Source organism: Nicotiana tomentosiformis, chromosome 6 (assembly GCF_000390325.3).
Source record: "Nicotiana tomentosiformis chromosome 6, ASM39032v3, whole genome shotgun sequence".
NCBI classification, from domain to species: domain Eukaryota; kingdom Viridiplantae; phylum Streptophyta; class Magnoliopsida; order Solanales; family Solanaceae; genus Nicotiana; species Nicotiana tomentosiformis.
In genome coordinates this window covers 133692737-133709462 of record NC_090817.1, presented here as the reverse complement: position 1 = coordinate 133709462, position 16726 = coordinate 133692737, and the positions used below count along the sequence as shown (strand labels likewise).

At 37.2% G+C, this 16726-nt stretch overlaps 2 protein-coding genes across 3 annotated transcripts; both read left to right on the top strand.

Moving 5' to 3' along the window:
- Window positions 1-2886: 2886 nt before the first annotated feature.
- Window positions 2887-7384, top strand: LOC104098979 (uncharacterized). Of its 2 annotated transcripts, none has more exons than XM_009605834.4 (6): window positions 2887-3177; window positions 3979-4236; window positions 4326-4499; window positions 4635-4741; window positions 5778-6103; window positions 6608-7384. In XM_009605834.4, the coding sequence occupies exons 1-6, from the start codon at window positions 3022-3024 to the stop codon at window positions 7192-7194; spliced, it is 1608 nt and encodes a 535-aa protein (XP_009604129.1). In that variant the 5' UTR covers window positions 2887-3021; the 3' UTR covers window positions 7195-7384. The 2 variants fall into 2 exon arrangements, with proteins under 2 accessions (XP_009604129.1, XP_009604130.1); XM_009605835.4 differs by having other exon boundaries at window positions 2894-3177; window positions 3982-4236.
- Window positions 7385-14722: 7338 nt separating this feature from the next.
- On the top strand, window positions 14723-15961 carry LOC104098980 (uncharacterized). The gene is made up of 2 exons (XM_009605836.1): window positions 14723-15010; window positions 15068-15961. The coding sequence occupies exons 1-2, from the start codon at window positions 14723-14725 to the stop codon at window positions 15959-15961; spliced, it is 1182 nt and encodes a 393-aa protein (XP_009604131.1).
- Window positions 15962-16726: the final 765 nt, after the last annotated feature.

The following is a 16726-nucleotide window of genomic DNA, read 5'->3' as shown; positions in this document are numbered from 1 at the left end:
CCACAGGTTATTAATGTGCTCATTTTGGTGTTAAAAGCATTACATTATTGAAGAATTAACCAAATAATCGTCCACCAAACTGTTTAAACTAAAAATAGCCGGTGAAGATATTATACATGCATAATTTTATGTATTATATGTGTATAATTATATATAATCAATGTATAAACTATGCATATGGCTAAAAAAATTAAACAATGAATATGACAAGCTATTTGTGTAAAAATCTCTACATTATTAACTTGCTGGCCCATTAGCAGAAGCAGACGCACACAATGGCGAAGCCACATGGTTATAACTGACCATTATTCGTCGAAAAATTGCACTGTATACATAGGTAAATTATTACATTGTAGAGGTATATAACACATATTGAACACCCTTTGTCGCAATATTTTTCACTTCTTTTAAATTTGAACACGCTTGAAAATTTTTTTAGCTACGCCACTGGACGCACATAATGAGTTGAGGGGTCACGGACACTCAGAAATTTCGGCAAAAACTCTATATGTATTTGCAAATATCTTCAATAAATAGCTAGATATTAGTATAAACGCTCGTACAATCTTTACGAACGGTGATAAATTTATATTGAATGTCATGGTTCCCCATAACTGCGGATTAATCCATGATCCGCCCCTTCCCATCAGTCATATATTAACATACATGCAAGTTGTACGTCATTTTATTGCATTTTCATATTGGATTAAGTTATAGGTATTGACTCTTTCGGAATAGTATCAATCCGTTCCCAACTGTTCCAAGAGAGGAGGGAAAGTTTCTTTCCATGGCAAAGAGGTTGGATTATTAGTAGAAGCTTGCTTAATATTTAATACAGCTGTAACAACGCTTATCAAATTAGTAGATTATTCAAGAAGTCTGCCAATCTACTAAAAAATCTAATCGTTTTGATAAATATAATTTATTTTAATATACATGATATTGTAATAATAAAAGATCATTTATTCATTTTTTACATTTACTTTTACTGTACATATTAGTGATATTAATTAGATGGGCAACCGAATAAAGAACAATTGAACTATGCTACCTAGCACTATTAAATGTTTTCTACTATTCTGAATGATTTTTAAAATATCTTAGACAATAATATAAGAGCTGTATTAAAAAAATCAACAGGATTAGTCGAGCCGAATCCGAATTATTCGATCTTCAAAATTATTATCCGGAAAAGGACACTGTGTATGGTCAAAGAAATTGTTGAGGTGTAAAATCACTCATGATTGGTCCTAAAAAGACAGCGCGTGATTTTAAAGCCGCCGAAATGTTAAAAAATTAAGAGATGGGACGTACGGACACGTGTGTTTATTCCTTTATCCATAACACGACAAAATAACCAATATCCAAACATTATCCACTAAACATGTGAATGAATATTTAAAAATCGATTAAACATATCGAAATGGTTTTTAAATTTTATTTAATAAAATATAAGTTTTATATAAATTTATAATCGTACCGATATATTATCTACTAAAATAAATCAAAAAAATATTAAACTGTACCGAAAATATTATATAGAAAAAATATATTTATATATTAAGTTTAAAAATAATAAATTATTAAATTTTACCTTTGACCTTGGAATTATGAAAACGGTTACAAGCTAATATGTAATTAAACTCAAAATTCTGATTCCCAAACGTATTATACTACTCCTATTAAAACTAAATTATTTTTAGCATATTCACTAGCAAGACACAAGGTATTCTAGTGATTATGAATAACAAACTATAATGTATTGAATATGTTCTTTCGTATAGTTTAAATTTATATTTTCAAATATTTAATTTTTTATAGATTTTATTCTTGAGTCCGTCTTGCTTAATATCTTTCCACTCGTATAATTTATATTTTCTTTGTCTTTGCTTGTATCTTTTACGCTGCTGTAGAATAGTTGATGGATCTATACTCTGGTCATTTTTTATATTTTTTTTAATTCATCGTCCTTTAAATAGTAAAAATGTCTAGAGACTTTTGTTAAGTATTACATTAAAATACGTATATTATTGTATTTTACTTATACTAGTAACTTTTAAATAATATTAAAAAATACAAAAAATTAATCGAACTGTACCGATATTGAAAAAAATCGACATAATTGGTATGATTTCTAAAAATTTAATTTTGATTATAGATAATAAAATAACTAAAAAAAATTTATGTGTTACAAATTTTATAAAATAACCGGCCGAACAGACTATTAACACCTTTGTTTGTAGCATCCAATTCAAACTCTTACGTGTCAATTCAACCGCCAGATTCCTCCACGTGTCACGTGGAGCACGTGACTTCAGTTAACTTCTCACCTTGAAATTACCAATTACCCACCTTCCTCCTCTGGTTTCGTAAGGTTCCAGCACGTGAGAGGATGCTCGAGTGCGTGGAATTTACTCTACACTGCTTAATAATTGTACTTCTGGTCCTTAATTAATTTAATATTCATCTTAGTCCTAATGACATTCGCGTAAGCATATGGAAAAACTTAAACAATCATTTTAAGATTTATATTTAATATTTAATGTTTCAACTGTTTTCACAAATCACAGACAAACGTCACTTTAATTATCAATTAAGTAAACTATAGACGCAATGCTTTTGTAAAAGAAACTTGTAATATTTAAACTATTTTTCTAATCATCTCTAGAAATATGAAGTAAATTTACAAACGTAGCACAATACATAAAAATTAATTTTATTATTATTTAGAAAGGGACATAAAATAAACAATTTAATTAACTGAATGCAAAATACTCCCGTATAATCAAATATCTTAGTGGCTAAATCAAATATACTAAGAATTGAGGGACTAAAATGATAATTGTTACCAAAATAAAAGAAAAAGTGAGCTGATTGTCAGGAAGTAGCCAAAACAAACATTGATTTCTCTTTCAAATCAAGCGTGACTTTCACTGGAATTTTCCAAGTCGACTCAGCACGGCTCTGATATTTTTGGTGTTTGTCGCACTCACTCAATCTGAAATTTTTTGTCTTTTTTTTATGGCTCAATTGATGAAAATCGCCAAAACGCCGCCGGAGTTGCGGTGGCAGAGGGGGAAAATGTTGCCGGTAAAGAGGGAAGTGGAGCTTGAAACCTCTTCGGATGAAGAACTCTGTCCACTCAACAAGCGATCCAAACTCTACTACTCTCTGCAAGTCAGCTCCTTTCTCTTTCTGTCTTTCAGTTTGTTCGATTCCACAAGCGTGAAGTTATAAACAATATAGAATATTTTGCATATTCTCAAAATATGAGCTGATTAATATTTTCTGTTTTACTTTCAAAGTGATGCTTCTTTCTGATCCGCAGAACTTTTGTGCCTTTTTGCTGTTTTAATTCTCAATAATACTGGTATTTGTGTTTTTTGTTCGTTGTGCATCTTGTTATTTACTAGCATATGCTCTGAGTTTGACTACATACGGTGTTTATGATGTTAATTGGAATTTTTGTATTATATTAGGTCTTGTGTAAGCGAATGTCAAAGTAATGATTGAAATGTTAGTTTTATAGTGAAAACATCTCATCTTACAGTTATTATCTGCTAATATATGCTCTGTGTTTGACTATACGGCGAGTTTATGATGTTAGTTGTATTAGTTGTGTAAAAAAGATTCAAAGTAATGTTTGAAAATGTCAGTTTTATACTGAAAACATCTCATGGAAATTTAAAATTTGAGTTGTTAAATGTATTTGAATTATTGAAAATTGGATAGATAATACTATTAATTGAATTGCATCAAACATTTGGGACTTTCCAAAATGGAAGTGCTTGGTATCAATTGAAGCAAGGAATATAAATAACCAATTTAGAAACATTTGTAGGAGAATGATCATTTACCAAATCCATGAATAGGAAGTTGACTTATCATTATTGATGCCTTGATACTGCTTAGAGAGATACCGGAGAAGTTATGCCTATTATTATCTTCTCTGAGGTTTGAATCAAGGATATTTTGCAGCAGCAACTGGGTGTAGGAGGTGGTGGTTTTCCAGTTTCACCATTGCAAGACGGCCCTCTAGATGAGCCCAGTCCGTTAGGTCTGCGGCTAAGAAAGAGCCCCTCACTGCTGGATTTGATCCAGATGAGGCTTTCTCAGGGGAGCACCTCCAAGGTGGGAAGTCATGGAAAGAAGGAGCAAAAAGGAAGCACCGGAATGACTGAAAAACTCAAGGCCTCGAACTTTCCTGCTTCAGTTTTGAGAATTGGGAGCTGGGAGGTATACTTAGTTTCGCTTTTGAAAATGATTTGTAAATAATGCTCAGTCTTAATGTTCAAATAATGAATGGAATTTTGTTGTGTCTACAGTATAAGTCAAGATATGAAGGCGATTTGGTCGCAAAATGTTACTTTGCCAAGCATAAACTTGTTTGGGAAGTCCTTGATGGTGGTCTCAAGAATAAGATAGAGATCCAGTGGTCTGATATTATGGGTTTGAAAGCAAACTACCCAGATGATGCGCCGGGAACCTTGGATGTAGTGGTAAGGGGTAATTAGCATCTTAATTTGCTATTGTCTTTGTGGAGTTATTTCCTTTACTGCATTTGCAGAATAGGCTCCAATGTTGCTCTGCTTGTTACCTTAGTTGATGAGGTGTTATGGATCCTTGTATTGCAGCTGGCAAGACAACCTCTTTTCTTTAGGGAGACAAATCCGCAACCCAGAAAGCACACTCTTTGGCAAGCAACATCAGATTTTACCGAAGGACAGGCTAGCGTACACAGGTCTAATAACTATTATCCTGTAGTTCCCTTTTTCCCCCTCATAAATCACTATTACACCGTGGTTAGTTGTTTGCCAATTTTATCGTGTTACCTTGACATCTCTGTGGACATCTGATTGTCTGGTCACTTTGTGGCTATTGAAGGGATTTTATTTATTTATTCATATGATAAGTTGTGGCCTTATTAGGTTCCTCTAGCAAGTAACAACTATCGATATGGACAAGGCCATGCATTTTCCTTATTTGGACTAATGGTTTGGTATGGGGGTTTATAAAAGGATGGGAAGAGTACATTATTCACATAGAAACTCTTATCTTTTCCAGGATTAGTTCATTTTATGAGTTCATTTTTGGTTAGGAGAGGCGAGACAGAAACTTGCTATTCAGGATTACGTGTCGTTGTAGAGGCGAGAGAGGCAATAGTAGAAAGATTAGGTAGAGTGGGTTGCTCGTGGACTCAATTTAGATGAACAATGGTTTATGGTTCTCCTTGGTGCCTAACTTAACTGGAAGAGCATTTCAATATAGCAATAGCTCAAGTGGCAAAGGGTGGTGGATTTGTGTCTTAGGTCACAGGTTCAAGCCCCCACACCATGCAAAGCAAAGCCTGGTATTTAAGTGGAGAAGGGTAGAGGGGCGGCCCATTATCCACCGAGTTTCGAAGGCTGCGGTTGGTCCAAAGGATCGGCCCCAGACGGATTTCTCGGTCATCAAAAAAAAAATATAGCAACCGAATGGAATGTCTCAGTAGATGCAGTTTCGAGTCTCAAAAGCTCAACTAGGTTTCCCAATTTCAGTTTAATCTGTAGTAAGAATTTAACATGAAAGCCTGCAATTAATATTAATGAAGGGTTTTGGTACCATGTTGCACCTGTAGTAGCTTTTGTATTGTATCACAGTGATTGCAGGTATTATAATTACAGGTAGTGCTGGTTGTAGGCTGCTTTGGACTGTTCAGAATTTCTAGCATTTCTTTGCTTTGTCTTAATGTGGTTCAGTTTTGACTTTAAAATACTATAAATCTGCTTTGGTTGCAGGCGACATTACTTACAGTGTCCGCAAGGCTTGTTAGGAAAACATTTTGAAAAGCTTATGCAGTGTGATCCTCGTCTTAACTTCCTGAGTCAACAAGCAGAGATAACATTAGATTCTCCTTATTTTGAGTCCCGGATATGTGTATTTGAAGACCCACATGTAACTGGCCGTGAATTTGATCTGAATGATGAGGGAAGTCCAAATTTTCTCGACTTGCAAAGTGCCGCTTCACCTTCAAGAGCTCGTAGTTCTTCCTCCAAAAGTCAGCAAGATCCTGTTGGTAGACCTTTGGAATGTATTCACCAAGAGAAGCCATCCCCAAGCTCAGGTAAATATGTCAATTTATTTGAGAAGTGCATTAAATTAAGTTGAGTTCTCTACTGAGAATGTCTTTTAAGACGTCATTATAGTTATTCTTTTTTGGGCAGCTTGGTTGATGATCATCATCCCTCACCTCCCACCTTTCTGACAGAGTGGAAAATTGATTGTAGTTTCGTTTTTAAGGGGTGGAGAGGAAGTTTGCTGCCCATTGCTTTGCTTTTATTATAGTCCTATCTTGCTGGTACTGTTGTGTGTTACTTCAACCTAATCACAATGAGGAGGTAATCTCTGTTCAAAAAGAGCAATATGAACATATTGCACAATTGGGTCTGTGGACATGTTTTCCTATGTTGAGGTTTATTGTTCTCAACAACTCTATGGTCAATTCAAGTGATCAGTACTAGGTTCTTATTGCTATCAGAATGTATAATGTTATAGTTGGTGTGCCGTTTTTCTTGGATTTGGTTTGGGTTGCTGTAACTTTACATTTAATATGCCGTTATTGATACAGGGGCAACTGAAGATCTTAAGAGTAGGGAAGTGGAGCAACGGAAAGGGCTTAGTAACCTCAATCAACTCAGAGTGCCTGGAAAGAATCCCTCCGTGTCAATGAGTGATTTGGTGAGCCATCTTGAGCAACGTGTATCAGAGCAGAAGACATCTAAAGGTATCAACCTTGCCTGTGATGAACGGCAAAGCTTGGAGATCCTGGAAGAGATCTCCAAGTCCTTGCTTAGTGACACTCAAAATGTGACAGCATCAGATGAGAAATCTCTTATGTCAAGGGTCAATTCTCTGTGCTGCCTCCTTCAAAAGGATCCCGCAACAGCTCAAAAGGGCGAGAACTGTGGTGTTGTTGTGCCGGGTGAAAAAAGAGTGAATGAATTAAATTTCATTCCCACAGCACCGTTTGGAAGAGAAGTTGAAGAAGATCCTTCTACGTCAGACAATGAATCAAATGATCTCTCCAGTTGTAAGCCAGCTCCAACAATGTCAAGAAAGGACTCGGTTGGGGATCTGTTGCTCAATCTTCCAAGGATAGCATCACTGCCCCAGTTTTTGTTCATCTGTGAAGACTCTGGTAACCAAGCTAGATAGTTTTTGCTCAAGTCACATTAGATAATCGTAAAAAAGGATGGCTGTAGTTCTATTGTATATATCAAAAGTAGGTTAGCCAACAGTGTGTTCAGTTTAGGATTGGATCTTGGATATACCATTTTAGGACTGTCCATGTATAGAATGTATTCGTGCCTTTGTATCGAAAGTTAGTGCTGTGCATGTTTTCCAATCTTCCTGTTTGACACCGCTGCATTAGTTTGCTACAGAAAATGCAGGGAACATTATATTCAGGTCTTACCCAGACAACACAGGATAAATCATGAGATAAGGACGGCATAGGACAAGATTTTAACAGAAAACCGAACACTGGTGAGGTTTAAGATTCCCTGTAAGTTTTTAACAAGAGATAGATTAGTATCAATTCTTTGTTTTCCTCCAAATAAACATTCCATAGCTAAATTCTTTTTGAATCATTATTCAGAGTTTCTGATTAACTGAACATGAAAGTGCCAATTATAGCTGTATAGGAGTTGGGTTTAGAGTAGATGATAAACGTAACCAAACGAAAAAAAAACACAGAGAGAATTGCACAAGTATATCAGTGCACACTGCAGACCAGCCTTTCCCCCCCCTTCATTCTACTAATTGATTCCGTTAGTTATCCATGATATTGATATTCGACTTTAAAAAATAATATGGATAGGATGAAGTGATGGGACATGTTCTTTTCTAATAATACATGCACATGTGAAACGTGAACTATAATGGTGGGGAGAGGCAGAAATTCATACTCTCTAATAGTGTGGGGCAAGCTTTTAAAATCAGTTTATTTTAAAAAAATATTTTTTTCAAAAGTACTTTTGGTGTTTGATAGAAACTAGGAGTCCACCAAACTGTATCCTCTATCTGTTTCCACAGTAAATCGGCAGTAAATAAAGAACACACGATATTTACGTGGAAAACTCCTTGCTCAAGGGATTAAGAGCCACGACCTACCCTAGTAGGATTTTAACTCCACTAAACCGAGCAAACTTCAAATTACAACATATTGCAATCTAGGAATTAAGCTCTTAATCCCTCACCCCTTACAATAACTCTATTGTAAGCCCTTTGCAATAACTTTATTACAAAGCAACAAACCTTGACTAACTCTAGTCAAGAAACTAAATCAAGCAGTGGTTTAAATATGTCCTACAAAGACACTTCTTGAAAGTAGTGTAGGATTACAAATTAAGAACAAAATAACAAAGACTTAACAAACCTAAGGACTTTGTTCTTGAGAGAAGTGGTGGCTAGCACGTGAATGAATATGATTTTTGGATTTGCAAGTGTTGGAAAAAATAATCTCTTGCCTCGTGTTGATAATATGTGTGTGTGAGGTTATCAAAGACGATGCAATAAAGCGTCCTTTAGTTTGGCCTTAGCAAGCTACAGCTGTGTTGTTGTACTGCTGTCAGACGGTACAGTGCAACAGCTTTTACAACTGTAGAGTTGACTGCATGACGACCAGGGGAACTGATCCCTATCTCTTCCCTTTGTTGTTCCCTTATCTAATTTCATTCAGAATTGAACCAGACATCTGACTAGTTACTCTGAACGTAAGGAACTAATTGTATCAGGTTCCTTATTTGGTTCTCTTATGAAGTTTGTCAAATCATCAAAACAAAAGACGCATATGATAAGTTGGCTTTTTAGCCAATGTCTCTTGTGTTTTTATACGATTTTATGCCCCATTTATTGGAAAAAAGTGACTAATTATGCTTTGAATGGCTCGATTTCAGGTAATGAAGCTTTGACTACGCTTAAAGAATGAAAAGGAATAAAAAAATATCAAGAAACGACCAAGTCCAAGTGAAAAATGGAAGAAAAGTTTGAAGTTTGAGCGGAAGACCATGCGTAGCCTTGCGCATGCAAACTTGCGTAGGCTACGTAGAGGTGGACCTGAGAAGTAAATCTTTAAGGACATTCTATTTTTGCCTACGCAAACCTGCGTAGGCTACACAGATATCCTACGCAGAGAAAAAAAAGCTGAAGTGTTCAAACTTGCGTAGGCTACGCAATTAACCTACACCCATGCATCCAGCCTACGCAATTGACCGAAGGGCAATTTTGTCCAGTCGTGGGGCTTAGTATAAATAGCTATCTTAAGTCATTCTAGGGTATCTCTTTGGCAAGGAGACTTGTGTAGCAGCTGTTGGGGATTTCTTCTTGAGTAATTTGGGTGACTTCACTATTGTTCTACACAATCTTTCTTTCCTCTTTAGCTATTATGTTTAGTTTTTCATCTCTTTTTGTATTCTCCTTTCTTAATATGTCTAGCTAAGTTTATTAAGCTAGAATTGTGAACCCTAAGTGTGGTTATATTTTTGGATTATTAATATAAATTCAAATTTTGATTAAGCTTTGTATTATCCAATTACTCCATACTTTATTGATTGATTTTGTGATTTCAAACACTAAATCCATGCCTATTTTGCGTGTTCTAGCTTGTAAGAGTAGAACTTAGCTTAAGTATAAAGTAATTAGCAAGAAATTAAGTGGGTTAACCATTTGATTAACGAAATCTAGCTAGGTTAGTGTGATTTCTGCTTGGACTAATCAATTACTTATCATTGAGCCTTAGTTGTCTTGGAAGAGCAACTTGGGGTAGAAGCCTCTTAAGTGTTAAAGACATTAAGTTGGTAGAATAGAAATTGAGGTCATAACACATGCTTAATTAACTAGAATTGACGATTTGTATACCCAAAAGCATAGCCTACACGAGGGGGAAGCAATCCTAGAGCCTTTCTCTTATTTTGTATAACTACATCTTATTTGCACTCACGTGTTTGATAGAATTCCTTAGTTAAACTTTAGTAGTAATTGTAGACATAATTGAACAACCATATTTTGTTTGAAGATTACATTAAGAATCATCGAGTTTGCACGCATTTGGACACTCTAACACACACCTACTCCTTGTGGGATTCGACCCCAACCTTTGTTGGGTTTATTATTTCTAACGACCGTGCTACTTTCATATAGAGAGTAGGATTGGACGTCATCAATTTTTGGCGTCGTTGCCGGGGAGTACGGTGTTCTTGTGTTACTTTATTTTTGTGTGTTTTCTTGAGTTCGTATCTTTTCTTCGTGATACTTTGTTTTGTGTGTGCTTGTTGTAGGTTACCAATGACGAACAACAATAACCTTGGTGATTTGCCTCTTAGGGTCATTGATGAAGATATAGTAGATGAAGAAGCGGCTTCGGTTCAAGGAAATCGGCGTGGTCGAGGTCAAAACCAACACCAACCTCCGCCGTATCCACCACATTCATATGGCTAACCGGCTCAAGAACATGCCGCACTAAATGATGGTTATGCAAGTGCAATTTTTCCCCCTAGCATTAGGGCAAAAAATTTTCAAATTACAAATGTCATGCTCACCTTGCTTGAGCAAAGAGGCTACTTCATCGGAGCACCTCATCAAAATGCATACAAGCACTTAGAGGGATTCGTAGATGCTTGTTGGGGAAGTAAACAAACAAATGTGTCTGAGGACACTTTGAAGTTGAAGTTATTTCCTTTCTACCTAAGAGGAAAATCCTTGGATTGGTTGGAGCGCTTACCAAACCATTCTATCCATACTTGGGATGAGTTGGCGGAGAAGTTTATTACCACATTCTTCTCACCCGAGCACATGGCTACATTGAGGGATGAAATCTTGGCATTCAAGCAAGAACCGAATAAGCCACTTCATGAAATTTGGGGACGCTATTGTCACGACCCAAAAATCCTACTAGTCGTGATGGCACCTAACCCAAACCGTTAGGTAAGCCAATTTCCAACTATCCAATTCCAATAAAATTAATTAAAAAAAAATATCTAAAACCGATACATCTCCCCAAGAACTGATAGTACAAATCATGAGCTTCTAAGAATAAAGTATACAAAGCGGAAATGAAATAAATACATAGTCTGTTTGAATAATACATAAACAGAGCTTTTATAAATCTAAGGCTATCCTGAACAAGAGGCAGCTACAATAGGAACGCAGATACATCTTCAAGTCCCGCAACCAGCGAGCACAGCAACAACAGCAGCCAACATCTGCACGCAATGTGCAGAAGTGTAGTATCAGTACAACCGACCCCATGTACTGAGTAAGTAACAAACCTAGCCGTAGGTTGAAAGTAGTGACGAGTTTCTACCAAGGTCGGGTCCACAACCAATAGTACACAACAATCCATAACAACATAAAGCAAATAATACCAGAAATAACTCAGGGATAAAATACTCAGCCAAATAATGATTTCAAAAATTATAGTTCTTCCTTTCAAATATCTCAGTAAAAACCCAAATCGTTTGCCGAAGTTTCCAATTATATAAATAGTTTGAAAACAATAAATTTCTCCCAAAATCTTGTCAATAATAAATAAGATGTTTCATTTTCCTTCCGGATAACCCGTGTAAAACAAATGCATCACTATGCCCATCTGTCAAAAATATGTGAGAAATCATGAATGATGTGATGTTGTACAGCATAAGAAAAAATACATCTCTATGCATGTATGTCATGTGTGCGTGCCAATGCGATGCAACTCAATGATAAAATCAGGCAGAACATCACTCATATATAGCCCCTCGGGCAAACCTCACAGTCACTCGTGCCACTCGGGCATACCTCACAATCACTCTTGCCACTCGGGCATACCTCACAATCACTCTTGCCACTCGGGCATACCTCACAATCACTCATGCCTCCCAGTCACTCAACACTAAACACTCGGCACTCGCACTTAGTAGGTACATGCGCTCACTGGGGGTGTGTACAGACTCCGGAGGGGATCCTTCATCCCAAGCGCTATAATCTGCACGGACAACTCACGTGCGATAATAATAAAGTATGATGCAGGCGGGCAGCCCCGATCCACACTCATCCTCACAATCAGGCCCTCGGCCGATATCAAACATGATGCGACGTGCAACCCGATCTCATAAATATGCAACATGCTGCGGCGTGCAGCCCGATCCCATAAATATCCAACATGCTGCGGCGTGCAGACCGATCCCATGAATATGAAACATAAATCAGGCCCTCGGCCTCACTCAGTCATAAACCTCTCAAGCCACTCGGGTATCTCAGTAAAACAGGGCATTCGGCCCAAAACATTTTTATGCATCAAAATAGAGTCATAAAACTGAGTTATGATATGCAATGAAATGAATATGACTAAGTATGACTTTTCAATTTAACATAATAATTCACAGCAATATGACCTTTGTGGGTCCCAATAATACTGGCACATAGCCTCAACATGATTTGTAATATGCTTTTCAGCTCAATTTCTTTAACACATAAAACCGCATGAAAAATACCAAGGTTATTTAACTATAAAATTTCACATAAACAATTATGTCATAATTTCTATAGTGCACGCCCACACGCCCGTCACCTAGCATGTGCATCACCTCCCAACAATTCACAAAATACATATATTCAGGGTTCATACTCTCAACTCCAAGATTAGAAGAGTTACTTACCTCAATCCAAGCAAATTCTTTATTCCAATAAACCTTTTCCTCGTGATTCGGCCTCCGAACGCCTCAAATCTTAGTCAAAATAATTCGATACAATCAACACGAGGTATAGGAATCAATTCTATATGAAAATGCTATTTTCCATAAAAATCCAAAATTTAGCTCAAAATTTGCCCATGGGGCCCACGTATTGGAACCCGACAAAAATTACAAAATCCGAATACCCGTTTCTATACGAGTCCAACCATACAAAAATTATCAAATTCCGACATCGGATTGGCCTTCAAATCTTCATTTTACATTTTTTGAAAGATTTTATAAAAATCTAATTTTTCTTCCATAAATTCACGGATTCATGATATAAATAAATATGGAATCATGAAATATAATCAATATAGGATAAGGAACACTTACCCCAATGTTTTTCCGTAAAAATTGCCCAAAGATCGCCTAAACCGAGCTCCATAAACTCAAAAATGAGTAAAAATGGCAAGAACCCCGTTTTATAGACCCTCAGCTGTTTCGGGCGTCACAGGTAGCGTGGGGCGCTGCCTGTGGCGCAGTTTCCAGCATCCCAAAATTCCCAGCGCTAGGGCTAGCGCCCCACTCTACGCTGGGCACTCGCGGTGACGGAAAATCGTTCCAGACACGGAAATAGGCATAACTCTCTCATACTATGTCTGAATTCAACGATTCTTTTTGCTATGGCTCCGTAATTTCAATACGGATCTAATACTTTAATCAAAACTGAATTTGGATCTCATTTGCTTAATGTGATACCACATATTCTTGAAGAATCGACATCGAGCATTCTAGGTTCGATGCCGAAACATAGCAAGTCAATCCGGAATGAACTCAAATTTTGCGTACAAGTCATAAATGGAATAACAAAGCTGTTCCAATTTCAAAAATATGATTCCGAACTCGATATCAAAAAGTGAAACCCCGGTCAACCTTTCCAAAAATTTAACTTTCGGCATTTCAAGCTTAATTCCACTACGGACCTTCAAATAATTTTTCCGGACACGCTCCTAAGTCCAAAATCACCATACGGAGCTATTGGAATCATCGAAACTCCATTCCGGGGTCGTTTACACATATGTCGACATCCGGTCACTATTTTAACTTAAGCTTTAAACCTTGGAACTAGATGTTCCAATTCATTCCAAAATCTCACTGGACCCAAACCAATTGCCCTGGCAATTCAAACAACAACTGTAAAGTACAATTTGAGAAGTAAATGGGAAAATGGGGTTGTAATACTTGAAACGACCAGCCGGGTCGTTACAGCTATAAAACTATGGTGAAGGAATGTCCTAGCAACGATATGACCGAGAACACGTTGCAACAAACCTTCTACCATGGGATTAACATAACCAATCAATGTGTAGTGAACCAACTTGCCGGCAGAAACTTCATGACCACACCTTACCCGGAGGCTTGCGCCATACTTGATGAGATAGCGGAGACGTCATCCACTTGGCAATCCCGAGCAAATGTTTCTCAAGGGGATCTGAATATGATTCACCTCAACAAGGAGTTTCAAGATCATGGTCAAGCCATTGCCGAGTTGACCACCACTATGAATCAACTTGCAAAAGCGCAACTTCAACAAACTTAAGCATCGTGGCAAGTACATGTCATGGAAGGTGTTCATGTCTTGGGTTCTAAGCAAAATATAAAGGGTAATCAGCGTTAATCTCAAGAGGAGATGTACTCATAAGATAACAGACGCTATACTCAAGATGATTCCTATCAAGAGCAAAATAAGGAAGTTTAATTTGTGAGTAACTATCAAAATCAACGAGGTAACTTTCAAGGATCTAGCCAAGGACAATGGAGGTCGACTAATAACCAAGGAAATTGGGGTAATAACAATCAAGGAAATTGGGGGAACAACAATCAAGGAAATCAAGGTTGAAGTGGCGGTAATCAAGGTAATCGAGGTGGTGAATCTTCCCAACAATATCAACAAAGATCCTACCAACATCCTCCATACAACAACCAAGGTGATTGAGACTCAATTGGATCAAATATCTTTTCAATTGAATATGAGACCACAAGGATCATTGCCTAGTGACACAATTCCAAATTCAAAGAGAGATGAGGGCATAAAGCGAGTGTTTTCCATTTCCACAAGGCGAAGCAAAATTCTAAAGAAGAGATCCATTGTAGTTGAGGATGATGATGACGAAGAGGAGTTGCCTCTAAAATATGCTTTTCCTAAAGTCAAGAGTCCCAAAGTTCCTAAGGTTGCTCTTCCCAAGATTGATGATCCTCCTAAATTTTATGAAGTTCCTAAGCAAAATGTACCTCTCATGGTCAATGAGACACCCGAGGTGATTGAAGTTCCCAAGTGTGAAGTGCCAATAATAAGTCCAATTGTTGTTTAAGAGGTACACCAAGCACCAAGCACTTCTCAAAATGTCAAAGAAGCCCCTTCAAAAGAGAACGAACCAAGCAATGAGGCAAGAAAGGAGGCACAAAGAGTGTACAAGCAATTACCGAGAATGCCTCCTCCGTTTCCACAAAGATTTGCAAAGCAACAACAAGAAGGTCAATTGCAAAAGTTCTATGATATGTTAAATAAAATCACCATCAATGTGCCTTTTGTGGAAGCTCTTGAAAAGATGTTGGGCTATGCTAAATTCATGAAAAACTTGGTCACTAAGAAGAAGAATGTTAATTTTGAGACCATCAAGGTCACCCACCAATGTAGTGCAATCATCTCACAAATCGGGGTTGAGAAGATAGAAGACCCGGGGGCTTTCACTATTCCTTGTGCTATTGGGTTGACAAGCTTCACAAAATCTTTGTGTGATTTGGGGGCTAGTATCAATTTGATGCCCTATGCTGTATTCAAGAAATTAGGTTTGGGGGATCCTAGACCTACCACAATGAAGTTGTTAACGGCAGATCGAACATTAAAGAAACCATTGGGTGTCATCGATGATGTCCTTGTCAAAGTGGATCGATTCTATTTTCCTGTCGACTTTGTAATATTGGATTGTGAAGTGGATATAGAAATTCCAATCATCCTTGGAAGACCTTTCTTGGAAACCAGGCGAGCTATTTGTGATGATGAAGCGGGAGAGCTCAAATTTAGATTGAATAATGAAGAGGCAATTTTCCATATACAAAAGTCAATAAAACAACCACATGACTATGGTGTGATATCCGTAGTTGATGTGGTGGATGATGTGGTTGACGATGACATGGAAGATATTTGCATGCAAGAAGCTCTACAAGAGGTTCTCCTCAATTCGAACAATGAGGCCATGAAAGGGTAAAATGAAGCCGTGATGGCTAAGGAGGGACTCAGTTCATGTTCTTACAAGCCCGAGAAGTTGTCCCTTGACTTGGAAATCCGAGTTATTCCTCCAACCAAACCTTCTACCATTAAGCCACTAAAATTCAAGTCAAATTGGGTTGATCCAACAAACTTAAGAATGTCTCAACTCAATATAATGGATGAATTTCAGTTTCAAGCATATGAAAGTGATTTTTTGTATAAGCAAAGAATGAAGTTCCTCCATGGCAAGAAGATCATCAAAAGGGAGTTTCACCCCGGGGACTTGGTTATTCTCTACAATTCAAGGTTTAAGTTGTTTCCGAGCAAGTTGAAATCAAAATGTTCCGGGCCATTCAAGGTTATGCATGTTTATCCCTTTGGTGTAGTAGATTTAGAATCTTCAAAGTGCATGGCCATAGAATCCAACATTATTTGGGCCATTGATAGAGGAAACATAGTTTCAAAAATTCAATTGTGGGAACCCCTAATGACTTGATTGGTATTGGACTTTGCGTCGTGCCACAACGTTAAATAAGACACTTCTTGGGAGGCAACCCAAGCTCTTTTTCCTTTTATTCTTGCATTTTGATGTTGTATTGGTAGTGTAGTATTTTTTTCCCTTGCTTTGATGTATTTTGGGCATTAAATATGTGTAGGGTGTAGGTTTAAAGTGAAGAGGTTGAGCAAAATTGTCTAAGAAAAGATAGAGCAACATGTGAATAATTGAACCAAACCGTGAGCTAAACTGTAAGCCACGTTTTAA

Bases quoted from the DNA above. Each gene is read 5' to 3' on its own strand.
- LOC104098979 (XM_009605834.4), top strand. From the start codon at position 3,022: ATGGCTCAATTGATGAAAATCGCCAAAACGCCGCCGGAGTTGCGGTGG. The intron at 4,237-4,325 runs GTATACTTAGTT...TTGTGTCTACAG, and splicing joins TGAGAATTGGGAGCTGGGAG to TATAAGTCAAGATATGAAGG. The intron at 4,742-5,777 runs GTCTAATAACTA...CTTTGGTTGCAG, and splicing joins GGACAGGCTAGCGTACACAG to GCGACATTACTTACAGTGTC.
- LOC104098980 (XM_009605836.1), top strand. From the start codon at position 14,723: ATGAGACCACAAGGATCATTGCCTAGTGACACAATTCCAAATTCAAAG. The intron at 15,011-15,067 runs GTGATTGAAGTT...GTTGTTTAAGAG, and splicing joins TGGTCAATGAGACACCCGAG to GTACACCAAGCACCAAGCAC.